The sequence below is a fragment of the Lithobates pipiens genome, unplaced genomic scaffold, assembly GCF_037356315.1.
Source record: "Lithobates pipiens isolate NorthernLeopardFrog02 unplaced genomic scaffold, aLitPip1_a1.2 Scaffold_19, whole genome shotgun sequence".
NCBI lineage: Eukaryota > Metazoa > Chordata > Amphibia > Anura > Ranidae > Lithobates > Lithobates pipiens.
The window spans coordinates 92,097,446-92,124,930 of record NW_027507764.1 but is presented as its reverse complement, the minus strand read 5'-3'; the positions used below and the strand labels follow the sequence as shown (position 1 = coordinate 92,124,930).

Sequence of the window (27,485 nt, the reverse complement as noted above, 5' to 3'; positions counted from 1 at the left end):
TGAGTAACTGGAGAGATAGGACCCGGCTATTAGCCGACAGCTTTGAGGCCAGCTCAGAGAAGGAAGGGCAGAGCCCAGCCCTGACACCAGGGATCATATACTCAGACTGGGGACGTCTGGTCACTGTAGCCTAAAGCTAAGGGGAAATATTTCCAGAGTGGGGACACAGCAGAAACAAAAAATATGAGAGGTTCAAACACTTCACCACCCTGTGGCGCTTTGGTACTTGTGCCCCCTGGACCCCACCATTTATGTAGTGGCAGCATTTAGGCTTAATGTACACAGGACGTTTTAAATTCAACATGTACTGATAAGATCACACTGAGGAGAGTTCAGGGGCAGCTGAAAAAAAATGTTTACTAGCAGCAGTGTACATGAATCCTAAAAGATGTCTATGCTCTCTCTACTTTGGACATATCTAAAACAAAAGTTTTGCCATTTTATTATAATTTAATTTGTAACGGTGGTAATCTCCATTCAAATATACAGCATGTATTAGGTCTTTGACCATCATGTACAAAATCTATAATAGTAGTTTTGTAGCATTGCAAACACTGGACATTTATGTGATGCCCTTTGGTGACATCAGATGAGGACTCCTATACCTCTTAAGTTGGTAATCACCGATCCTACCCTTCTACATTCTATTTTTGTATAGTGTTGGACTTGCAGTAAATGGAGAGAAATAAGGGCTGCTATGCCTGTCTTCCCTCAGAAAATGCTACTTCCCTGGGTTTCATGCTGGCACTCATCCTCTGGCCTCCAATACTTTGATTAACCAACCTGGAACAAGTACTCGGATCAGAAAAATGTCAGAAATCAATATATGCATATTTGCTGTGGGTTAGTGTCTCAAATACTGAGGCAAGGGGGTCTGCTTGAAAGCCAGGCAACTAGAATTTGCAGAAAAACAAGTAGGTAATGGAAGCTCCAAGTTTCTTTTTGTTTAGTTTTTTTATCTATCCAAAGAGGTTGTGTGTGTGTGTGTGTGTGTGTGTGTGTGTGTGTGTGTGTGTGTGTGTGTGTGTGTGACTACAGACATTTTTATTTCTACGGTACTGAATGGCTAGAAACGGTTAGGTTTTTATTCTTCATCTCTCTTGCATGGGGGTGATGAATGGTTTACAGAAGAAAATGTATTTTTGCTTTCAATTCATCACACAGAAAGTGACAAGGACACTTCATTTCTGGCAGGATCAATATATTTTTCTTAATCAAAGTACAGGACAGAGGATAATCTGCCACTACCTTCAGGTGATTGGACACTAGCAAATGAAGAAAGCTGCAGGGACATCCCCTAGAGAACCCCTTCCAGCAATCCTCAGTTTTTTGCTAGTTTCCTTGGGTGATGAACATCTTTACGGGAAGATACCTCTTTTGTGTGAAGGCTTTTTCCTCTTCTATCAAGCTTCATGACTGCGTCACAGCAACTCTGGCTTCCTTCTACAGCTTTGAGATCATTTGACTCCTCAGCTGAGCCTTGGGAAACTATACTCTGCCTTGAGAAAATGCAAGACTGGCCTGTAATGTTTTAGGGACTGGATTCTGCATGAGTATTTACCTTGGCATGTGGAGCATTGAGTTGTTAGCTGCAAGGTGCTATACAGGTTAAAAGCTGTTTGCCAGCAGCAATGATCTTTATGGGGTTGTGCCCATCATGGAGGGTGAAGCCAGGATGGGGCTGGACCCTATACATCTGCCCAAAGTAAGAAGGCATCTGGCGCTGTAAGTTACAGGGCTCTGACCCAGTGTGCTGGTGCTCCAATAACGGTAGTGGAGCATGGGCTGTGACACTTGTGTAGGCAAGACGGCTTGAGAGGAATTCCGTCAGGAAAACCATCAGACCTTTTTCCGACCATAATTCGGATTGTGTGTACGTGGCATTAGGCATCCAGCTCTTGGTCTAAGTCTGGAACACACTTTCGTTGGAAGATGTGGACCTTCAAGCCCCCTTCTCAATAAAGAGGCACTCCCAACTGACAGAGTGGGGGGCCGTGTGTCAGCCGCCTTGTTCTAAAACCTCTGACGTTTGGGCCAGAATGCTGTTTACAGGGGCTACAAAATTGAGGTTTTGCCTCTGCCTTCTCCCTGCTTCATGCTCTCAAATTTTGCTTCCTTCACTGCAAAGATGGGTGAATCTTCTTGCTGCCCCTAAGGGGATTACTATCCGAGTCCCAAACAAGGTGCGCTTTCAAGGCTTCTACTGAAACCTGTTCCGTTTCCAAGGCAAATGGAGACATTCGGCCCATTCTGGATCTGAAAACTTGTTCTTGCGGGGGGGTTTTTTTGTGTGAATCTGACAGGTCAGTCATTGCTTCCCTCCTTCCAGGAGGGGGTGCATACTTGCACATTCCCATATTTTCCTCCTCACCAACACTATCAGCATGTTCTGTAGATGCTAAGCACAATTTATTTGTTGCCCTTCCCTTTGTCCTGTCCACAGCTCCCTGGGTCTTCATCAAGATATATTTGTTCCAGTCCTAGCTATGCTTTGTTTTCAGGGGACACGTATATTGGGATACCTGGATTACCCCCTGTTAAACAACCAGTCCTCCCTAACCCTGTCTGCCAATGTATATGCTGCAGGCTATTCAGAGATTCAGTTGAATCTTCAGCTCTTAGGGGTCTTTGCTGGAACAGACTAATTTATTTACAGCATCTGGGCCTGTCTTTGGACACACCTAACCTGGGACAAACTTCTGTCCCTCCACTCAAGTGCCTGAGTCCACCAGTCCAATTTTCTACACCACATTTAGTGCCTGCATGAGGTCTTGGGCCTGATGGTAATCTGCTTAGAGAGCGTGCCACATGCTCAGTTTCAATTGAGATCGTTGCAACTCCACATTCTAGCAATGTGGACAAATGAGCTTGGACCATCCCATGCATATGACCTACAAGGCCAGATTCTTCCTTTTACTTAGTGGAGTTTTAATCTGACACTGGAGGTGGAAAATCCTCACGAGAGAGGGGGCTGGGGAGGAGTGCTGGATGCACTTTTGCTGCAGGGGACTTGTTGTTTGGAGGAAGCTCATCTTCCCATCAATACCTGGAACTCGGGACAATTTGCTTTTGATATTAGCTGCAAGGCCGCTTGATCAGAATCCTATCAGAGAATGCCATGGTAGTGGCCTACATCAACTGTCAAGGAGGCATCAGAAGCTGACTGGATTATAACTTGGGCAGAGCTGCATGTTCCAGCTTTGTCCACATCAAAGGTGTGGGAAATTGGCAGGTGGACTTTCTTAGCCATTGACATCTGGATTGGGGTGGTGGTTGTTTGCACCTCCCAGAAATGTTCAAAACTCCTTGCCAAATCTGGGGGACCCCATCTGTGAATATTGCGGTGTTCAGATTCAACAATAACTGGAACAGATCCAGGAACTTTCGAGCTTTCCCAGGAGAGGCTCTGGTGACTCCATGGGATGAGCTCAATGTCATCTATCCTTTTCCTTCTCTAAAACTTCTCCTCCTTCTGCTTTGCAGAATTGAGATGAAGGCTCTTCCAGTGTCTCGCACTGCGCCAAACTGGGGGAGGGGGGTATATGGTTTTCGGGCATACTCGGACTCTTGCAGACTCTCCATAGGCCCTCTCGGACCCAGATCTTCTATCCAAAAGCCTGTCTACCATCATACTTCTCGGTCAGTGGTTTATTGGCATAGCTGTTGAAGCCCAGGTCTTGAGGAACCAGGGCCTATCGAATCCAGTCATCTGTACCCTTCTGAAGGCTAGGGAGTTAACTTCTCATAAAGCCTACCGTTGCACCTGGAGGCCATACTTTGTGGAGATTCTATCTCCAGTCTGGTCCCAACCAACATCTGATCTTTCTTGTCATGGAGGAGAAAATCTCCGCCATGGCCATTCTGTTTTAATGACTGTTCACCTCTCAATCCTTAGCTAAGGCCTTTTGTGGCCCTGCACACATTTCCCCACCTGTAGGTTTCCCTGTGGGGCTTGAAGGATAAGTTCACCTTTTCTGAAAAAAATTAAAAGGTGAACTAACTTCAAATATTCTTGCCAGATTTGCAAGGCCACCACCTGGTCTGTTCACATGTTGTGTGTTTTTTTTTTTTTATTATTTATTTATTTATTTATTTTTTATATTTTACTAAGTGAATGTTCAGTCTTCCTCTGATGCCAGCTTTGGGTGTGAGGTGCTGCATGCTGCGCTCAGTTCTTCTCGTCCTCGTCCTCTTCCTCCTCCCCTTTTTTGGGCCTTTTTCAAAGGATTGTTACATGCACCTGTTGGCTTTGTTAGCTGTGTTGCCCACCCCTCAGTTCCTGACTGCTTTTAGATGCCCCTGGTTTATGACTAAGAGCCTGTGTCCCATACTGTACAACTAAGAAAAACAGAATTTTTGACTTGCCTTTAAAATAATTTTTCACAGGTCCCTCCTTCCCATAATTTATATTTTTATTTTTGTCCAGTGTTCTCTCCTGAAGGTAGCTACTGTACAAAACAACCCATGCTTATGACTAAGTTCCTTATTTTAATGGTACATCAAAGTCCTATATTGGGTTTTTAACCTAAAGCGAAAACGAATACAACTACCACATCTAATCTACACTACACCAAACTGCCATAAATTTAAGACCACTGACAAGTTAAGTGAATAACATTGATTATCTCGTTACAATGACAGTTGAAAATCATTGGGACATATTGGGCAGCAGGTAAACATGTTGTTGTGGTTTTTTTTTTAAAGTTGATGTGTTAAAAGGGGGGGGGGGGGCAGTTGTGCAGGGTGCCCATGCTGACCCATGTCCACAGCCTAAAAGTGCTTATGGTGGGCTTGTGAGCATCAGAACTGGACCACAGAGAAGGTGGCCTAATCTGATGAATTGCATTTTCTTTTACATCATGTGGATGGCTGGGTGTGTGTCCATCACTTACCTAGAGAAGAGATGGCACCAGGCTGCAGTATGGGAAGAAGGCAAGCCAGTAGAGGCAGTGTGATGATCTGCTGGGAAACCTCGGTCCTTCAATTTGTTACTTAACATGTACCACCTACCTAAAATATTGTTGCTGACCAAGTACACACCTTCTTGGAAATTCCCTGATGCCAGTGATAATGCACCCTGCCACACTGTAAAAAAAAATGTTTCAAAAATGGTTTGAGGAACCCAACAATGAGTTCAGAGTGATGCCCTTGGCCTTCAAATTCTGCATATCACAATCCCATTGAGCATCGGTGAGATGTGCTGGAAAAAACAATGACAAATCTTTTTCTCTTTTTCTCTTTCTCTGTCCTCGTCTAACTGGCTGTGATTGACAGCTGCTGGAGCCAATGGGGATGGACAAAACCCCCACTCCATCCTGCCAAAATGACAGGGCATTACAAACACACCCCCTTGTTCAAAGCATGCCCATGCACAGTGCATGATCTCTTGCTTTGTAACAGCAAGTGACTTCATGGAGGGAAAGATTGCACACTGTGCATGCGTAGTCTTTGAAGGAGCCTGTGCCTTTCAGCTTTAAAAAATAGTGTGGGCTATAATGTGCTTGAGATTCAGCGTTGACCTGCAGACTCTCTTCTGTCCAGCAATGTCAGAGTCCCTCGGCCATCTGGGACTCTCCCTTCTGATTGGTTGAGACACAGCAGCAGCACCATTGACTCCCGTGCCTATCAATTGGTCAGCTAGCCAATCAGGAGGGAGAGGGGGCGGGTGTGTTTTTGTTTAAAAAAACAAAACAAAAAAACACGACTTTACAATCATTTTTAACTCTTTGATCGCCTATGGAAGCAGCCGGCCGCACGGTCGGATTGTTTGGGGCGAACAGACTGAAACAGTAGCCTGAGAAACACTGGCTGGAAGTGGGGGGCCCCTTCGGAAACCGTTCCAGTGGCTCATGAGCCACTGGAACTGGTTTCATGAGGAAGTTGACCGCCGGCTGCATAAAAATATACCGGGGGGTTATGGCTGATATATCTTCGGCCATAATCCCGGTAAACCACTTGCAAACCGCAATGTATGCAGTGCCTTGAAAAAATATTCATAACCCCTTTTAAATTTTTCTACATTTTGTCACGTTAAAAACGTAAATTTATTTTATTGGGATTTTATGTGATGGACCAACACAAAGTGGCACATAATTGTGAACTGGAAGGAAAATGATAAATGAGTTTCAAAATATTTTACAAATATGTGAAAAGTGTGGCGTGCGTTTGTATTCAGCCCCCGAGTCAATACTTTGTAGAACCACCTTTTCACTGCAATTACCCTAATTAATTTTGGGGATGTCTCTACCAGCTTTGCACATCTAAAGAGTGACATTTTTGCCCATTCTTTGCAAAATAGCTCAAGCTCTGCGTCTGTGAACAGCAATTTTCAAGTTTTCCACAGATTCTCAATTGGATTTAGATCTGGACTTTGGGCCATTCTAACACATGAATATGCTTTGATCTAAAGTTTTAAACCATTCCATTTTAGCTCTGGCTATATGTTTAGGGTCATTGTCCTGCTGGAAGGTGAACCTTCACCCCAGTCTCAAGTCTTTTGCAGACTCTAAAAGGTTTTCTTCTAAAATTGCCTTTGGCTCCATCCATCTTCCCATCAACTCTGACAACCTTCCCTGTCCCTGCTTAAAGCGGGAGTCCGCCGGGAATGCGCGTTTTTTTAAATTTTTTTAAAGCCAGCAGCTACAAATACTGCAGCTGCTGAACTTTAAAATAGTGACACTTACCTGTCCAGCGCGCCTGCGATGTCGGCACCCGAAGCCGATCTCTCGATCGTCTCTCGGGTGCTGCTGCCACCATCTTGGGTATGGTAATCAGGAAGTGGAGCCTTTCGGCTTCATTTCCCGGTTCCCTACTGCGCATGCGCGAGTCGCGCTGCGCAATGAGGATGGACCCGCTGCCTCTGGGATCTGTGTGTTTCCCAGCAGGCAGCGGGGGACTTTCGGAAAGGGGCGCAATCTATGCCCCTTTCCGCAGAGAGCTATCCAGGAAGTGGGTGCAGATACCTGTACTGTACAGGTACCTGCACCCCCCCTCCCCCCTGAAAGGTGCCAGTTGTGGCGCCGGAGGGGGGGAGGATTCCAATGAGCAGAAGGTCCACTTTAGGGTGGACCTCTGCTTTAAGAAAAGCATCCACACAACATGATGCTGCCACCACCATGTTTCACGGTTTTCCACCACACATGGCGTTTTTCTTTTAGGCCAAAAAGTTTAATTTTGGTCTCATCTGCCCAGAGAATCTTCTTCCATATGTTTGCTGTGTCCCCCACATGGCTTCTCGCAAACTGCAAACAGGACTTCTTATGGCTTTCTTTCAACAATGTCTTTCTTCTTGCCACTCTTCTATAAAGGTCAGATTTGTGGAGTGCACGACTAATAGTTGTCCTGTGGACAGATTCTCCCACCTGAGCTGTGGATCTCTGCAGCTCCTCCAGACTTACCATGGGCCTCTTGGCTGCTTCTCTGATTAATTCTCTCCTTGCCCGGCCTGTCAGTTTAGGTGGGCGGCCATGGCTTGGTAAGTTTGCAGTTGCGCCACACTCTTTCCATTTTCGGATGATAAATTGAACAGTGCTCTGTGAGATATTCAAAGCTTGGGATTTTTTTATAACCTAACCCTGCTTTAACCACTTAAGCCCTGGACTATTTGGCTGAACAAAGACCAGAGCCTTTTTTTGCGATTAAGCACTGAGTCGCTTTAACTGACAATTGCGCGGTCGTGCGACGTAGCTCCCGAACAAAATTTACGTCCTTTATTTTTCCCTCACAAATAGAGCTTTCTTTTGGTGGTATTTGATCACCTTTTGCAGTTTTTTTTATTTTTTTATTTTTTGTGCTGTAAACGAAAAAATAGCGACAATTTTGATTTTTTTTTTTTTTTTTTTTACTTTTTGCTATAATATCCCCAAAAAATATATAAACATTCTTTCTTTTTTCCTGAGTTTAGGCCGATTATGTATTCTTCTACATATTTTTGGTAAAAAAAAAAAATCGTAATAAGCGTTTATTGATATGGTTTGCACAAAAGTTATAAGGTTTACAAAATGGGGGATAGTTTTATGGCTTTTTTTTTTAGTAATGGCGGCAATCGGCGTTTGTTTTTTTGTGACTGCGACATTATGGTGGACAGATCACGATTTTGGGACCATTCACGTTTTATACGGTGATCAGTGCAATAAAAAATACATTGATTACTGTGTAAATGTGACTGGCAGTAAAGGGGTTAACCACTAGGTGGCGCTTTAGGGGTTAAGTGTGTCCTAGGGAGTGATTCTAACTGTGGGGGGGGGGGGGAGGAGGAGCTGTGTGACACAACACTGATCACCGCTCCCGGTTACAGGGTGTGGTGATCAGTGACGGTGTCACTAGGCAGAATGGGAAAAATGCTTGAGACGATCGATCACAAAGTTCCCGGCGGGTGCACGCCCACAACCCACCTCTTAAAGGGCAACGTATAGGTATGCAATTCTGCCTGTATGTGCCCTTCTGCCATAGTATATCTGCGTGAGGTGGTCGGGAAGCTGCACATGTCAGTTTACATGCTTTAGAAAACCGCAAGCATATGCAGTTCCCGTGATCCCACCCACCCCCTTCTTCTTTTTCTTTTTTTTTTTTTTTCCTCTCTCATCTCCGTTGATGACATATGTTTTTTTTTATTTTGATTTTTATTTTTTATTTTTTTAAATGCTCTTTGCCACATCCCATACAGAAAAAAAATAGAGCATGATCTACTTTTGTTGACTGCACTGGAACACATTGCAATGGTCGGAAATAGGGCCATTGGAATTTAATGGTAAACACTGTCCATGTGTTTTTGATGCAGAATAAATATGTAATGGACTAAATATGCATTCAGAGAGAGAATGGTGGCCTGCCTATGTAAACAAGGCAGATCACCATTCTGACAGAAGGCAAACCATGGATCCTGTGTCTCTGCAAAGCAAGGACATGGATCTATGACTTTCTCTAGTAAAAGCACCTCCCACCCTGTAGTAAAACACTGGCTAGGCAAACATTTAACCCCTTTGATTGCCCTAGAGGTTATCCCCTTCCCAGCCAGTGTCATTAGTTCAGTGACGGTGCATATTTTTAGTTTAACTTTTAGATAATTGTCAAGGTTCTGTGTGTGTCAATAGCACAGGTCTGCTGCTGTGTCTATAAGCCTATTCACCCTCTTTCGCTTTTCTGAGTGAGGCCCAAATCTCCCTATGGTTAGGCCCACCTATATGCAGGTATGTGTGTAAATTATATGCATACCTGCAAGCAAAATGCGGTGCTATTTAGCAGACTCGTGGGGGTGCAATTCAATCTTAATGGCTCCCACATGCATCTGAAAAGGCAGTGTGTTTTTGGGTGTATGAAATCACACAGTGCAAAAGCATCATGTGATTTCCCTGGGGCTGTGATTTCAAAAAGGTGCAGGCACCTATGTCCTGTGTTTGCCAAAGATACAGAAACCCCTTGAAATGAATGGGTCGCTGTGCCTGCGCAACCATGGCAGCTGCAAACACATACGCTTGTAGCGGCCATAACCCTCGTTGGGGCGGCCTTGACTTTTTTGGGCTTACCGGTTACCTCCGCTTGGCTTGTTCTTCCAGGTCTAGGGGTTCCTAGGGTTAGTACCCAACGACTTTGTACACTGACACCATAAAAGTCCTTTAACCACCTCAATACAGTGCACTTGCACCCCCTTCCTGACCAGACCAATTTTCAGCTTTCAGCGCTCACAGTTTGAATGACAATTACTCAGTCATGCAACACTGTACCGATATGAAACTTGCGTCCTTTTTTCCACACAAATAGAGCTTTCTTTTAGTGGAGTTAATCACTAGTGGGTTTTTTATTTTTTGTGCTATAAATAAAACATAAATTTTGTGAAAAAAATGCCTTTTTTCTTTGTCATAAATTTTTGCTAATTAGTAATTTTTCTTCATACATTTTGGCCAAAATTTATACTGCTACATATCTTTGGTAAAAATAACCCACATTAGTGTATATTATTTGGTCTTTGTGAAAGTTATAGAGTCTACAAACTATGGTGCCAATCGCTGAAAATTGATCACATCTGATCAGGCCTTCAGTACATCAGGTGTATCTCATTTCTTGAGACACTAACAAGTCAGGAAAGTACAAATACCCCCCAAATGACCCCCTTTTACAAAGTAGACATCCCAAGGTATTAAGTAAGTAGCATGGTGAGTTTTTTTTAATTTTGTCATTTTTTCCCACAGTTCTTTGCAAAATGAAGATTTTTTTTTTTTTTATTATTATTTATTTTACAAAATTGTCATTATCAGGTTATTTCTCACACACAGCATATGCATACACCAAATTACACCCCAAAATACATTCTGCTACTCTTCCCGAGTACGGCGATACCACATGTGTGAGACTTTTACACAGCCTGGCCACATACAGAGCACCAACATTGATGTAGTACCTTCAGACGTTCTACGAGCAAAAATGACGCATCTCATTTCTCAACCACCTATTACACTTTTGAAGGCACTGGAGTACCAGGACAATGGAATTGCCCATAAAATTACCCCATTTTGGAGAGCAAGCACCCCAACGTATAATCTGTGAGGCATAATGAGTCTTTTGAACGGTTCATTTTTTTTTTTCAGAAGTTTTAGGAATATGTGGAAAAAAATAAAACTCATTTTATTTTAAATTTTTTATTTTTTTTTTTATTTTTTTTTTTTTACACAAAGTTGTCAATTTTATAAGATATTTCTAACATAGCATGTATATAGCAATCATTACACCCCAAAACACATTCTGCTACTCCTCCCAAGTATGGCGATACCACATGTGTAGGACTTTTACACAGCCTGGTCACATAGAGAGGCCGAACATTGAAGTAGTACGTTCAGGCGTTCTAGGAGCATAAATGACGCATCTCATTTCATTCCTACCTATCACACTTTTGAAGGTCCTGGACCACCAGGACAGTGAAATTACCCACAAAATGACCCCATTTTGGAAAGCAAACACCCCAACGTATATTCTATGAGGCATGGGCTGCAAATAGGTACCCGGGTACTCTGACGGCCTGGGGACAGGTACCCGGGTACTCTGACGGCCTGGGGACAGGTACCCGGGTACTCTGACGGCCTGGGGACAGGTACCCGGGTACTCTGACGGCCTGGGGACAGGTACCCGGGTACTCTGACGGCCTGGGGACAGGTACCCGGGTACTCTGACGGCCTGGGGACAGGTACCCGGGTACCCTGATGGGCTGTGAGTGATAGGTACTATGATGGGTGGTGACAGGTCCTCTTTATTTGGGGGACAATCAGTGTGATTGGTGTTTACTGTAGACGGTAACGAGATGTTACCGCAATCTCCTCCTCACACACAATCGGTTTACATTTTAGTGATCGGCTGTGAAAGGATCACAGCCGATCATGTGGGTAAACAGCTGGCCAATGGCTGTTTACCAGCATCGGTGACGAGCAGTGTTCCCGGGGAACACGCCGCCACCAACGAGCAGCGTGCTCGTGATTGCGCGCATGCGCCGTGCACAGTGGGGGGGTGTGACCATCTGTGTCACGGCCGATCACGTGGTAAACAGCCATAACCAATGGCTGTGACACACCACCACCGAAGAAACAGGGATGCGCCCGCACGATTGCGCGCATTCCCGGTTTAAACAGGAGGCCGTCATATGATGGCCTCCCGCCACAATAGGTGCGTCGCCTGGCCGTCCTTTGACTGCCGGCGGTCAGAAAGTAGTTAAAAAGTTTTTTTTATTTGCAGGGGTAACATCCAACAAACAGTCTCATATGGGAACAGAGGGCAAGGGTAAAGAAACTCGGGCACCTTGAACTGCTAATCAATAGAAAGTCTCTAATACAACACAGAGAGTAGCCACTCGCAGCTGGGAACTTCAAAGCTGAACAAATCTCTAGCCAGAGATTATGGCAATCAGCACTTTAATCTGGAACTTGCAAAGTCTCTGACCTTGAATAAATTTGTAACCGAAAATGAACAGGTGCCTTTCCGCAGTACTGGAAAAGCGTGGATTCGTTCGTGTCCTCGACAACCCAGCAACCAGGCACTTCTTGGGATGCCAGCTTGTTGGCCCTCCTCTGAAGAGTCCTCCCCCAGTCGCTTACATGAGCTGCAGTGCCCGTCCAAGCCAAGAGCGCACCCGGGCGCCTTGAATCCTCCCTCGGTTACAGCGCCTCGGACCAGCCGGTTTCCGAGACTCGAGAACAGATGGATCCTTACCCCAGACCATGCGGGTCTAATCAAACTGACCATGTTGCGAAGCGGCATACGCTTCCGTGACCCCTTGTGGGGCTACCCCGGTCGACTTCAGGAACAGGCCGCTCTGGCCTCACGAACCCACCCCCCGAACACGTGACTTCCGCATCTTAAGTACCCTGCCCCAGACGCACCCACTGATTGGCTCTGGGGAATGCTGATACCCAAAGTGCCCAACCAGGCCTGGTTCTGGGCCTGTCATTTGCACCTAACTGTACACATGACCAGGCAGAGCCCTAACACAGCCCAGCCAGATTGATGCCAAAGTTAAACCTGCACAATCAACCCTCAGAACCCCTTTACTGTTCTGAGGAAAAACAAAATTTGTCAAAAGTGTCAATGCTACACGCTATATTGTGAAAAGTATTGGGACGCCTGCCTTTACGCGCACATGAACTTTAATGGCATCCTAGTCTTGGTTCGTAGGGTTCAATATTGAGTTGGCCCACCCTTTGCAACTATAACAGCTTCAACTCTTCTGGGAAGGCTGTCCACAAGGTTTAGGTGTGTGTCTATGGGAATGTTTGACCATTTTTCCAGAAGCGCATTTGTGAGGTCAGGCACTGATGTTGGATGAGAAGGCCTGGCTCTCAGTCTCTGCTCTAATTCACCTCAAAGGTGTTCTGTTGGGTTAAAGAGGGATTCCACCAAAAAAAAAAAAATATTAAAAGCCAGCAGCTATAAATACTACAGCTGCTGACTTTTAATAAATGGACACTCACCTGTCCCGGGTTCCAGCGATGCCGAGGCCGATCGATTGCTCGGCTCTCGGCTGCTGCCGCCACCATTCTAGGTGAGGGAATCAGGAAGTGAAGCGAATCTGCTTCACTTCCCGGTTCCCTACTGCGCATGCGCGAGCCGCGCCGCACAATAGGAAATCTCTGCGCTGTCACTGGGACCCGTGTGTGTCCCAGCAGACAGCGCGGCAGGGCAGTAAATGGCGTAGACTCCCACGGGAGTCTATGCCCGGAAGTGGGTGAAAATACCTGTCTTTGACAGGTATCTCCACCCCCCTCCCCCCTGAAAGGTGTCAATTGTGACACCGGAGGGGGGGAGGGATCCGATCAGCGGAGGTTCCACTTTAGGGTGGAATCCCGCTTTAAGGTCAAGACTCTGTGCAAGCCAGTCAAGTTTATCCACCCCAAAATGCACTCATCCATTTCTTTATGGACCTTGCTTTCTATACGGTTGTTTTTCAGGGGTTTTAGCTCCAGTGAAGGGAACTCCTTAAGGCGTCAGCAAACCAAGACACTTTGGACAATTTCATGCTCCCAACTTTGTGGGAAGAGTTTGAGGATGGCCCCTTCCTGTTGCAACATGACTGCACACCAGTGCACAAAGCAAAGTCCATAAAGACATGGATGAGAGCGTTTTGGGTGGAGGAGCTTGACTGGCCTGCAGAGAGTCTTGACTTCAACCCAATAGAATACCTTTGAGCGGAGACAGTGAGCCAGGCCTTCTCATCTAACATCAGTGCCAGACCTCACAAATGCGCTTCTGGAAGAATGGTCAAACATTCCCGTGGACAGCATTCCCAGAAGAGTTGAAGCTGTAATAGCTGCAAAGGGCGGGCCAACTTAATATTGAACCCTACGGACTAAGACTGGGATGTCATGAAAGGGGTTGTAAAGGTAAATATTTTTTTTTACCTTAATGCATTCTATGCATTAAGGTAAAAAAACATCTCACAGTGCTGGTGCCCCCAGTCCCCCCCCGGTTTTTACTTACCTGAACCCTCGAAAGTCCTGCGCTTGCCCCCGGCGTCCTCTTTGCCGCTCAGCCTGGCCGCTGATTGGCTGGAGTGGATGGATTGAAAGCAGCACAGCCGTTGGCTCGCGCTGCTGTCAATCACATCCAATGACATGGCGTGATGGGGGCGGGGCCGAACGATACAGTGAGCGGGTATAGCCGCATCCTGGGAGCACGCCCCCAAGTGCATCTCATCACGCGAGGGAGCTCGCATGAACATGAGAAGTACTTGCGAGAGGAAGCCAAGACAGCCGCCGAGGAACCCCAGAAGACCAGGTTCTGGGGCCACTCTGTGCAAAACAAGCTGCACAGTAGAGGTAAGTATAACCTGTTTGTTATTTAAAAAAAAAAATAATAATAATTTTTACAACCCATTTAAAGTTCATGTAAAGGCAGGCGTCCCAATACTTTTGGTAATATAGTGTATGTCAACCTAGCCCAATGGTATAAGCTCTCGTTCACATTGGAGTGAATTGTTACATGATTTGACAGGTCGCAGTCTATTGTCGGCAATGGGGCCATGTTCAAATCGGTGCGATGCCGACTTTGCGCTGCTGCATCAATTTGAAAGTCGTTCCTGCACCACTTTTGCAGAACACGTGTGCATGAAGCCACACGGATGTCTAGTAATGTGGCTTTGAAATTTGCAACTTCAAGGCTGCATTCAATGTGAACGATGTGTAAAAACTTGTCAAGGGTTCTAATACCTCCCTATTTCACTGACAACTGAAAAAAGTTGTCTTGGGATAACTTTTTATTAGAATTATGAGGCCTGGTCCACTCCAGTAGGAATGGGTGATGGGGTATACCCCACCTCAGGGGTGTATGGAGCAGCCTCCATGGCTGACCAGGGCCTGTGCTGTGTACAGTCAGGACTCATGAGGTACTGTGTGAATTTTTTTTTATATGGAAGCTACATCACTCCACCACCAGTGGGCAACCTGTGACAGCCCAGCTGTACTGGAACTCTAGTATGGCCTGTCAGGCCGCCATGTCCATTCATGAATCTTTATTTAGGGACAGGTCACATGACAAGCTGTTGTGAGGGGGAAGCCGTGTGTGTATATGTGTGTTGCACTTCAGGCGCTGTAGTGTAAAGCGCGCTCCCCTGTCCCCGGCGCGCCCCCGAGCGCTGCGGCTGGGCCCGGACCCCCCCTCCCGGTGGACGCGCAGGCGCGCGATGCACTCTGGGAATGGCTGCGCAGCTCGGGTTGGCTGGGGGAGCAGACAGCGGAGTTTTAATGTCCGCCATGTTGGCCATGGCGTATTGAAGAAGGAGGGAGAGAACGAGACACCGGAGCGCATAGAACGCCGCCAAAACACAGCCGGAAGCACGCCGCGGACACCCGGAGCCCCGGGAGAGGCGCCATTTTGATCACGGCGGCTGGGCGGGAAAGAGGCGGCGGCGGAGGAGCAGCACGGAGACCCCCATGAGAGCGCGGCCCGGGAGCCTTTCCCCGCTCGTCGGTCGCATGGCTCTGTGGTAGACGGAAAATGAGTAAATTGTCGTTCCGGGCGCGGGCGCTGGATGCGTCCAAACCGTTACCCGTCTTCCGCTGCGAGGACCTCCCGGACCTGCACGAGTATGCCTCCATCAACCGGGCCGTGCCCCAGATGCCGACCGGCATGGAGAAGGAAGAGGAGTCGGTAATCATTCATCGCTTTCTTTTCTTCCCTTTTCCCCATTTTCTTCCCTCTCGTCTCTGCGCAAGCTTGCACAAAATGGCCGCCATGTTCCCCTCACGGGAGGGGGGGTGGCGCAGATGGCGGAGCGCGTCCCCCCGGCGACCCCTCACCCCCATGAGCGGCTGGCGCGGGACCCCCGCTGTCGATAACCGCCTTCGGTTGGACGCACGGGGAGGCCGCCGCCGAGATATCGGACCGGGAATGCACAAAGGGGTCACGTGACGGGGCCGCGGTCCGCCATTTTGTTGTGTGTGTCTTTGGGCTGGGCCTGCGCTTGGTGGTAGGGGGAGGGTGCAGTGGCGGCGCGCGCCCGCCTGGTGGAGCCAGAGAACAGCGCTCACCTTGTGGGATTGTTTGTGTACACTTTTCACATCTGACAGCCAGGGCCTGGTGCAGCCTACTAGTGTGCAGGGATCTGACAGCCTTCTAATCGAGTGTGCAGGGATCTGACAGCCTTCTAATCGAGTGTGCAGGGATCTGACAGCCTTCTAATCGAGTGTGCAGGGATCTGACAGCCTTCTAATCGAGTGTGCAGGGATCTGACAGCCTTCTAATCGAGTGTGCAGGGATCTGACAGCCTTCTAATCGAGTGTGCAGGGATCTGACAGCCTTCTAATCGAGTGTGCAGGGATCTGACAGCCTTCTAATCGAGTGTGCAGGGATCTGACAGCCTTCTAATCGAGTGTGCAGGGATCTGACAGCCTTCTAATCGAGTGTGCAGGGATCTGACAGCCTTCTAATCGAGTGTGCAGGGATCTGACAGCCTTCTAATCGAGTGTGCAGGGATCTGACAGCCTTCTAATCGAGTGTGCAGGGATCTGACAGCCTTCTAATCGAGTGTGCAGGGATCTGACAGCCTTCTAATGGACTGTGCAGGGATCTGATAGCCAAGGGAGGCCGGGGCCTTGCATCGCCTGCTCACCTAGTGTGCAATGTGCAGGCATCTGACAGCTGGATGGGGGCCAGAGCCTGGTACAGCCTGCTTATATAGTGTGCAGGGATCTGACCAAGCGGTGGGGGTTGCTGGGGGCCTGGTACAGCCTGCTCATTCAGTGTGCAGGGTTCTTACAGCCAGGGCCTGGTACAGCCTGCCTATCCAGTGTGTAGGGATCTGACAGCTGTGGGAGGCCAGGGCCTTCTACAGCCTGCTTATACAGTGTTTAGAGATCTGACTGCTGGGGTCTGATGCAGCCTGCCTATCCAGTATGCTGGGGTCTGATGCAGCCTGCCTATCCAGTGTGCAGGGGTCTGATGCAGCCTGCCTATCCAGTGTGCAGGGGTCTGATGCAGCCTGCCTATCCAGTGTGCAGGGGTCTGATGCAGCCTGCCTATCCAGTGTGCAGGGGTCTGATGCAGCCTGCCTATCCAGTGTGCAGGGGTCTGATGCAGCCTGCCTATCCAGTGTGCAGGGGTCTGATGCAGCCTGCCTATCCAGTGTGCAGGGTTCTGACAGCCTGCTCACCCTGTGTGCAGGGTTCTGACAGCCTGCTCACCCTGTGTGCAGGGATCTGACGGGGTGCAGAGCCTGCTACAGCCTGCTTATACAGTGTGCAAGGATCTAACAGCCAGGGGATGCCGGGGCCTGGTACAGCCTGCTTATACAGTGTGCAGGGATCTGACAGCTGTGGGAGGCCAGGGCCTTGTACAGCCTGCTCACCCAGTGTGCAAGGTTCTGACCGCCTGCTTATCCAGGGTGCAGTGATCTGACAGCCGGGGGGGAGGGCGGGTGCCTGGGCCTGGTACAGCCTGCTTATACAGTGTGCAGGGATCTAACGCTGTGGGAGGCCAGGGCCTTGTACAGCCTGCTCAACCAGTGTGCAGGGATCTGACTGGGTGCAGAGCCTGCTATAGCCTGGTTATACAGTGTGCAGGGTTCTGACAGCCAGGGGATGCCGGGGCCTGGTACAGCCCACTTATGCAGCGATCTGACAGCCATGGGAGGCCAGAGCAGGGATCTGTTAGTTGGGGGGGGGGCAGGGGCAGAACCTTGTACAGCCTGCTTACCCAGTGTGCAGGGATCTGATAGTGGGGGGGGGGGGGGGGGGCAGGTGCAGAACCTTGTACAGCCTGCTAATACAGTGTGCAGGGATCTGATGGGCCCGTTTTTTACCTGTGTATTTCATCATGGAAAAACGCAGCTAACTGCAACAGTGCATAGTAAACAATCGTTTTCTGTGTGTCCTGTTCAGATCAGAAAGCAGTGTTACATTGCATTTCAGAGCAGAGAGATCTTATGTAACATGTTTGTGTAGAATACTCTACTCTGCAGGGTCCCCTATGTCATAACATGAAGTGTCACTTTCTGAACTTCATATAAAGGTCGGTAAAAAGGAGCTCTGTGCAATTATTCTTGTACCAAATTGTAAGGTAACTGTAATGTATGCCGTCATGTTGTAAAGCGCTGCGCAAACTGTTGGCGCTATATAAAACCTGTATAATAGGTTCATTACGCCGTCCTCTCTTGCAGATCTCTGCAGCCCAGCTCGCTGTGCGGATAGCCGCAGTTTGGGCTGCATGGCAGTGTGAACTGGCTTTTTTTCCCTGACTCCCTTTTAGTCTGTAAGACTGAACCCCACAGCTTCTTCTACCCTACACTCCTGTGGTTGTATATCCTCTGATGTCATAATTTACTATGCATTGCTCTACAATGGACAGTGAGGGACAGTCTACTGTACCCCTAGACCAAAATAACCTTGGCAGTGTAGGGGCAGATCAACTGCAAGAGAGAATGTTTGTTTTGTTTTTTCCTTTCTTTAAATTGCACTAAATGGAGGTTTAAAGCGGAGGTCCACCCTAAAATGGACCTCCGCTCATCGGAATCCCCCCCCCCCCTCCGGCGCCACAATTGGCACCTTTCAGGGGGGAGGGGGTGCAGTTACCTGGATAATCCAGGTAACTGCACCCACTTCCGGGATAGCTGTCTGCGGAAAGGGGCGTAAATTACACACAGTTCCCAGAGGCAGCGGGGACCGCCCGGATTGCGCCGCGCGGCTCGCGCATGCGCAGTAGGGAACCGGGAAATGAAGCCGAAAGGCTCCATTTCCTGATTCCCATACCCAAGATGGCGGCGGCAGGACCCGACAGACGACCTAGCGATCGGCTTCGGGTGCCGACATCGTGGGCGCGCTGGACAGGTAAGTGTCACTATTTTAAAAGTCAGCAGCTGCAGTATTTGTAGCTGCTGGCTTTTAAAAAAAAAAAAAAAACGCGGAGTCCCGGTGGACTCCCGCTTTAATTGCCTTCTCTCCAATGGTCCTGTTCTTCACCAACATATTCTGTATAATGGTCTTTAGCTGCTTTCATTGGCTGGTGGGGGATAATACCACTTCTCCACATGTGTTGGAGCCAGTCATCCTGGCACACAGATCTGGTTGGTGCTGTGCTCTGGATGCGCAGCTCAGTTTACATGCTGAGAGCAGGTATGTCTCTTCTGCAATAAATGCCTGCTCGCTCACAGTGAGTAACAGCTAACCTATAGCTCCTCTTTCAGTGGTATAAACACACAGACTCATTCTGACATGCTTCTACTTGAATGTTTTTGGACAGGAGAGAAATTTAAAGTTCAGGTTTCTGTGTCACTGGTGGGAGTTGAACCCAGGATCTCATTGTTGCCAAGAATGAGATGTGCCACATCATTGCACAGTGCTTTACACTGAGTAGAAACATTTGTACTTGTTCAGTACCTGGACCTCTTGTAGTACATAACATAAAGGGAGGGTGCTGATTGCAAAGCGGTCTAATCGGTCATTGTAAACGTGAACAATCTGGCAGAGAACTTGAGCTTAAAGTTCAATGTTGTGTTACATATTCCATTTATTAGGTCGTCTGTTCTGAAAGAATGGTAAGCAGTCACCTGGGGTCATAGGGTGGGAAACATTTGTTCCACTCACAAACTCATTCACTATGACATTGCCAATCATTCACAAACGAAATAAATGCTACTTGAGGGTGCTGCAGACGCTCAGTGGTTCACACTTCTGCACCATTTGCATTGAGTTTGCATGCCCACTTTGTGCTTGTGTGGGTATTCTCTGGGTATTCCAGTTTCCTCCCACATTCCAAATACATGCTTGCAGGTGGTTTGACTACAGTATGGATTGGCCTTGGTGGCCATAGTGCCTCCTGTGTTAGCCCTGCTATCCCTCGTTTTAGTGGTTCATGCAGGTCTGGTACGTATTTCAAACAAGGAGCTAACAAGAATCAAGTAAGGTTCCGGAGTGTCCCATAGATCACACCGTGGTTATAGAGAGATATAGAGGACCTGTCTGCTGATAATGCAATTTTCTTTTTTTTCCCGGATTGGGGGAGAAACTTGTACAGACAGGGAATGCATGTAGATTACAGGTTAATATGTCATATGGTGGGTGTAAAAGGGTGTTGAACCCAGGATCTCAGTGCTGCCAACAGCAAAAGCAGAATAAAAATCACCACTTTTGGGCCATTTGCGGTGCTTCAATGCTTGGAGAGAGGCTACTGTTTTGCACATCCATGTTGTCATTGTAGAGGTGCGCAGACCTCACAGTTGGATTTTGGGATTTCTATAATGTTGGATACCCCATTCATTCTATTGTCTGTCAATACAGAAGTATGACAAACTGACTTCTGGGTCCAGAGTGTGGAAGCGTTTAATGACAACAGTGAATATAACTATTCATGACTTTTTCTAAACCCCAAATCCCCACTGCTTCGTTCATATTATCAGTCTATTTCAGTCACATATAGATGGTGTAAGGCAGACCTGGGCAAATTGCAGCCCCAGTGTCCTTTTGCTGTCCCTAGCTGGCCCTCATTACCTTCACTGAGAAAGCTGACAGACTTGGAGAGGCACACTGACTGATGTCAATGTGGAGGGCTGAAAACTGTAAGGAGAGAGCCTAAGGAGCTGATTCTTACAGTGGAGAGGCTCAGTTCTGATGGGAGAGTGTTGCCTAGGGGATGTCCTGATGCTCTCTTCACACCTGCTACCTGGCGAGTTCTTCCTGTGTTCTGCAAACTCCAGGAGGCCTGCACCTGTTCTTCATGCCAAGTCAGGATCTGCAGAAATCCCCGCTTTACTGATCTTATTCTCTCGCCTTCCAGACACAGTGCTTTTCAGAGGATATTTGACAGGCAGTGAGGAGGTGTTCTATTTCCTCATCACTGCTTGATTTAAGCCTATAATGCCGCTACCATGATGCAATCGCACACATTGCATGTGGTTGCAGCACAGTCCTATTAAACACAATGGGCAAGTTTCAAGCAGTGATGCCTGTCAAACTCTACAGCCCAAGTTAAAAATGCAGGGGCCACAGCATGTGAACAGCCTAGGCGGGCTGTTATGTTACATACTGAGTGGCCGGCCAGGGGGCAGTAAAACTGCATCTTGGCTGCATGTTTTTACCACCCCTCAGCTTCCTATCTGAAAGAACCCAAATTCATGAACAGTTATATGATATCCATTATTCCTAGTGCCAGGTGTTTTGATTTATATATGGTTATATATTTACTGACCTCCCCATGTCCAAAATAAATTGTTTGAGCAGATTTAAAGTGTTTTTAACCCTAAAAAATTGACCCTCTCCATCACCAAAAAAACCCTGTCTGATCCTGTCCTCCCCTGTAAACTGACCACGGTTTATCATTGCTACTGAGCCTTGACACCGTGGTCAGTTTGTGTCTCCATCATTGGCAGCTCTGTTCTCTCCCTCCCATCCCTGCCTGTTGGCTCTGTGTGAGCTGTGTCCTCCCCGCCTTTCCCCTGCTGCTGCTGCCGCCATACTATGTAAAATAACAATGTCTTTTGTAGAATCCCCTCTGTTATATTGCTCTCTGCCTTTGTTTTATAAACCTGAAGAATCACCTTACTGAAGACCACGGCTGAGTGGTCACGTGACTGCCTGAGGCTCTCCTGATTGACATTAGAGGGAACCTCAGCCCCTCCCTCTGTAGCCCTTGGAGCAGGGCAGGAGAGCGCCAGGCCAGCAGCTGACTGCACAGCAGCCCTTCAGAATAAGGTATTGCGTTGCATCGTTTTTATAAAACCTAAAGGCAGTGAGCGATTATTATAACAGGTTATAACGGGATTCTACTAAGGACCCGTAATGGCTAAACAACCACTTTAAGTTCGGCCCTCCACTACAGTCCCAGTTTCTCATGTGGCCCCTTGGGCAAAATAATTGCCCACACCTGGTGTAAAGGATCAGTCGGCCACGTTCTAGCCAGCAACTGGGCCTGGTAGTTCTATTGAAGCCTATAGAGCACAAAACATTCTGTGTCACACCAAAGTAGCATCTGTACCTTCCCCTAAGTCGCATCACAGTTGTGTTTTCATTGATGTGAATAGGCATAGTTGAAATTAGTGTGGTTTTCATTGTCCTGTGATTATGTGCTGTTACCCAAGCTCCAGATTATTATGATTAGTTGTCAATCGATTAGTTGTTTCAGCCCTATTATTTACATTGTTAAATGTCATTTCCCTTTTCGTGTCATTTGTTTTCATTCATGCATATTTGATCTAAGGATAGCTGGTGTCAATTTCCAATCACATAAAGATGTTACTTGATTTATGTGATGTCTTAAAAGCAAGGTTCAACTTTTAAATAAAATTGATTATGCAGTCAAGGGACCCCAGTAGGTTTAAAAAAAAAAAAAAAAAAAAAAATTATATATATGTGGCTGTTTTTAAATGCCATAACTGTAGTCTGCGTGGCACCCCCACATCACAGCTGGAAACTAGTTATGAGCGATCATCCACATCCTGCCCAGAAGATAGGACACTGCATATGGTGCATGCTCACTTCCCAGCATCACAAAAGTAAACACTTTACATCATTCACCCATGCATTGCCCCCTTCCTCTCTCATCACTGTGCCAGAGCTTTAGGGTTGCTGCTTATGGCCCTCAGATTTGGCACTTAAATCCAACCTTCACCCTTTCCTTCAACTTTTCTCTGGGACTTCTACATGTTCATTTTTGGTTTCTTGTGTAGGTAAGAATGACATTTTACAGTGACCACAGCTTCCTGGGATGATGCCTGTCATAGATTCCTAGTGGCTGTACGGTACTCTACAGCGCATATGCTGCATCAGCAAGGGGTGCTGGCTTAGTTTTGGCAGCTACTCCCCTAATGATGCCTAGAAAAGCAAGCTGGTAGCTCTGGATGTCAGAGTAACGTGACAGCGAGGTACCTACTGTGCTGTGGTGAATTCCTGGAAAACATAACTGAGTTGCCAGGTGTGAGTTCTTTTTGTGTTTAACCTGGCTATGCAGAAGAGGGTAGGGGGAAAATTAACTTCCTGTTTTAACCGCTTGCTTACCACCCCACGTGCATCTTCTGTGGCAGGGTGACCGATGTGTGCTGGATCTTGTAACTGGATCAGTTGTGCTGTGATTTGTTACAGCACAAGCTGGTCCAGGCTAATGGTTGATCGCTGGGATTTGCTGATCAGCTCCGTCATTCACAGAAGAGAGCTCTGTACACTCCACAGGTGCAAAGCAGCAAACAAAAACTTTGCTGAGTAAAAGCACCATGTATTCTACATTATTAGGCTCATTGATAACCACTGGACCACCCTAGATGTTAACCTTTAGTACAGTGACCATGTACAGTATTAGCACTGATCACTGTATTCGTGCCACTATTAATGTTGGTGTCAGATTGCCTGCCACTATCACAGTCCACTGTAAGTTGCTGATCACCGCCATTACTAGTTATAAATAATAATTCCAGTGTATATACCATAGTAACTAAATTTCTTGCAAACCATATAATCTACACTTACTGGGATTCTGTTTTGTAAAAAAAAAAAAAAAGACGTAGCGAAATACATTTTGGCCATAATTCATGAAGACATTTTATTTATTTTTCTATTGCCTGTTTTCTAACAAAGTAAAAAAAAATTGGATTTTTATTTCAAAATTTATGTGTTGTTTTTTTTTTTTGTGTGTATAATAATAATTATAAAAAAGTGTGTGTGTATGTATGTATGTATGTATGTATATGTATATGTGTATATATATATATATATATATATATATATATATATATATATATATATATATATATATATATATATATATATATATATATATATATATATAAAAAACATTTTTTATGATTGAATACCACCAAAAAAAGCTCCATTTGTGTGAAAAGTATATAATATTATTATTACTATTATTATTATTATTCACGATTTATATAAGAAAATGGCCTGGACGTGATTGGGGGGGGGGGTTAAACCTGGGGGGGGGGAGCAAGTGGTTGTACAGTGTTTTTAACCTACTAAGAACCCCCTGGCTACATAGTCCATTATGTTCAAAAGGTTACCTGAATTATATGTAACAATACATTTCCTTTCTCTTATTTGCTCTCTTTTGCTCTGTTAAATAATTACAGTTTAAAAAGTATTATATTACATCTGTACAACAGGAGGAAAAAAAATAACTATTCAGCCAGAAACCATGTGAGCTGTGAACTTCCTGTACACTCTGCCTTTAGATTGTTATCAATATTGTTTCCTGCTGTCTTTGTGGACTACAAGGAGAGGGAGATGTTGTTATGTAATCCTTACACACTCCTTGTCTAAAGCAGGTCATACATTGTAAAATTTTCTTTTCAAAATCAGAACATTAATTTTTATTTTATTTTTTTCGTGATCAGTTAATGCCAACATTGATTTTTGAAATTCGACCAAGCCTTTGATTTTACCTCATGTTGCTGCAGAAAATAATTTTCGTGCCTGTAAATTTTCTTTTCTTGCACATGCGCATTTTTTTTTTTTCCTATTACATTTCTTGCATGATTCTCCCATCATTGATTATAAAATCGTATGTTTTTCAAAAAAATTTCCAACATGTCCGATTCCTCAAACTTGATTGCTGCACAAAAATCGGCTGTTGCTGCAGCCCACTAATGGTGCGAAATTCGTACAAAAATTCTTAGATACGATTTTCAAAAGAAAATTTAATTTGAAATTCGAACCGTGTATGGCCGACATTAGGGTGTCCAGTATAGTTGTCCCCCTGGTACACCACTTCTAAGGACCAGTAAGCTGTAATACTCTCAGATTTTTTTGTTTGTGGGTTTAGATAACGCTTTATGCATGTTACAGATTGAGACTGATGTCCTGGACCTAATGTTACTTTTTAATAAAGTCTGTATATTAAAGTGCTTACAGTTCCTGTATTTTACAATGTGCCATGTTATTTATTTATGTGTTACAGATTTAATGTTTGAATTTTAGGTTAAAATATTGGGACCTCCTTGTAAAAGTTTTTCTCTATTATGCCATGGACAGGTATTTTCTTCCTCGTGCTCTCTCACTCTCCTCTTGGGCATTTGATCAAGATGTAATCTTCTAGTCCCTATTTTCTTGGAGCATGAATTAACTATGTAGAATAGTCATTAATTGTTGGGAGGCTTAGATGACATTTTAATCTTGGGTGACTAAAATAAAATCCGCCGCCTTCCTTTTTATTTTATCTTTTTTTCTTTGTTGTTGTTTGTCCTTTTCTGCACTGAGAAGAATTTTAGTGTGACAGCTGAACAGTTCTAAATATCCAGGGTGGATTTGATTTGAATCGTCAATTTTAAATCATAAATTTTAAAGAGCAATTGTCATCTCTGACCTACAACATTGCCTCCTCTGACCCACAATTGACTCGCCTACAGTCCCCATTCACTTTAATGGGACAAGTGGTGATCTGGCAGTTTCTCAACAAAGTTAAGGGGGTGGATGCCCGCTAACGGGCACTGCCATGATGAATCGGAAATGACAGGCACTCTTTTTTTAAATGTAAGGACTTATTCTTGCTGGTAGTTAGAATCTCTAATATTTGCAAACTAATAAGCTGTCAGGTTAGTAAAACGGCAATATCAGAACCGATCCAATCATACAGTTTGTAGTGTACATAGATTTGCAAATCAATGGGATAAGACATATGCCTGAACTTTGTTTTATCTCATGGTTACTGTGAAAGTGTGTGACTGCATCAATGCAGCGTATGTTATCTCGGGTGCAGAGCTTGGATTCATTAAATGAGTTTACTAAAAATTTAAATATTGCAGAATATACAGCTTCATGCTACATAAGTAAGCTCCACTTCATGCTTAATTAACTAAATTATTAATGCATCTTAAATATAAAACTATCTTTTAGATGGATTTGTATGCCAAAAGCATTTTATTAAAATACATTTTGATAAAAATCTAAATTTGATTTTAACCACTTTCAGCCTGGACCATTTTGCAGCCCAATGACAGACCACTTTTTGCGATTCGGCACTGCGTCGCTTTAACTGACAATTGCCCGGTGGTGTGACGTGGCTCCCAAACAAAATTGACGTCCTTTTTTTCCCACAAATAGAGCTTTTTTTTGGTGGTATTTGATCACCTCGGGGGTTTTTATTTTTTGCGCTATAAACAAAAAAAAAAGCGTAAATTTTGAAAAAAACTCATTATTTTTTTACTTGTAATAAATATCCCCCCCCCAAAAAATAAATATATAGATATATATAAAAAAAAAAATTTCCTCCGTTTAGGCCGATCCGTATTCTTCTACATATTTTTGGTAAAAAAAAATTGCAATAAGCGATTGGTTTGCGCAAAATTTATAGCGTTTACAAAATAGGGAATAGTTTTATGGCATTTTTATAATTTTTTTTTTTTTTTTATAACTAGTAATAGCGGCGATAATCTTCATTTTTTTTCTTTTTTTTTTTTTTCTTGTGACTGTGACATTATGGCGGACACATTGGACATTTTTGACACGTTTTTGGGACCATTGTCATTTATATAGCAATCGGTGCTATACAAATGCACTGATTCCTGTGTAAATGACACAGGCAGTGAAGGGGTTAACCAGGGGGTGGCAGTGTAGGGGTTAAGTGTTCCTAGGGGTGTGTTACTAACTGTGGGGGACTGGGCTGTGTGCTAGTGAACACTGATCTCTGCTCCAATCACAGGAAGCAGAGATCAGTGTCACTTGTTGCTATGCAGAACGGGTAGATGCTGTTTACCAACGGCTTCTTCCCCGTGAGACGATCGCGGGTACTCCCGCGGCGATCAAGTCCACGGGACCCGCAACCGGACTCATGGGGGTCCCGACCGGCACGCACGCGATGGCATAGGGACAAATTCAGCTGGACGTACATGTACGCCAGTCTGCCTGCCCGTGCCATTCTGCCGATGTACATCGTTGTGTGCCGGTCAAACTGGTTAAATAAAACTTTTTTTTTTTTTTTTTTTTTTTTTAATCCAAAAAAAAAAAACTATAGCCACCCTGCTCACATGTATAGTTGGAGTCTGTATTGGTTTCCAAAGCAATAGCTGCTTTTGTAGTTTCAGAATATTTTTTTAATTTGTTTGTTGTTTTAGTTGGAAAGTGTTAGTGCATCCAGTTCTTTAAACGTAAGCTTAATAAAATGTATCCGCAGCTTTTCTAAACCATTTTTAAGGTGAGTAAAATTAGGCTGGTGAGTAGGATATCTTCATTTAGTAAGTGGGATTTCTTTTTATACAGACAGGCTTCAGAATTGGTGATATAATTGGAGAGTCTGGAATGGTCTCCTACATGTGTTGCATTCTTGCAGCTGTTCAAGTGTTTGTTTCACTTTCGCTACAGTAGCACGTGTATTTCATTGTGGACAGAATACCCTACATTTGTTTATCTTTCCAGGGCAAACAAGCAACTGCAGGTCATTATCAGCTGGTTTATCACTGAAAGGTTTTCTGTTATTTTTTTTTTTTTTTTTATCCTAACACATGCTTCCTAGCTTACATTAGATAACGCTCATAAATAGCTTGACCTACTGCAGAATGGTATCACTTAGTAAAACTAGAC

General features: G+C 45.3%; 1 protein-coding gene across 4 annotated transcripts in view; it reads left to right on the top strand.

The window, feature by feature from the left end:
* EPC1 (enhancer of polycomb 1) overlaps positions 1 to 27,485 on the top strand; it is a 112,914-nt gene that overhangs the window by 15,335 nt on the left and 70,094 nt on the right. The window contains exon 1 of one of the 4 annotated variants that reach the window (XR_013277513.1): positions 15,125 to 15,624. The exons of 1 other annotated variant lie outside the window; for it this stretch is intronic. Coding sequence is in view for 2 of the 3 variants with exons in the window: in XM_077491080.1 (XP_077347206.1) it covers positions 15,472 to 15,624 (153 nt within the window). In the remaining variant the exon portion in view is untranslated. Of the gene's footprint in view, positions 1 to 15,124; positions 15,625 to 27,485 lie in introns of those variants that run through there. 2 more of the 4 variants (XM_077491080.1, XM_077491079.1) reach the window with 2 other exon arrangements.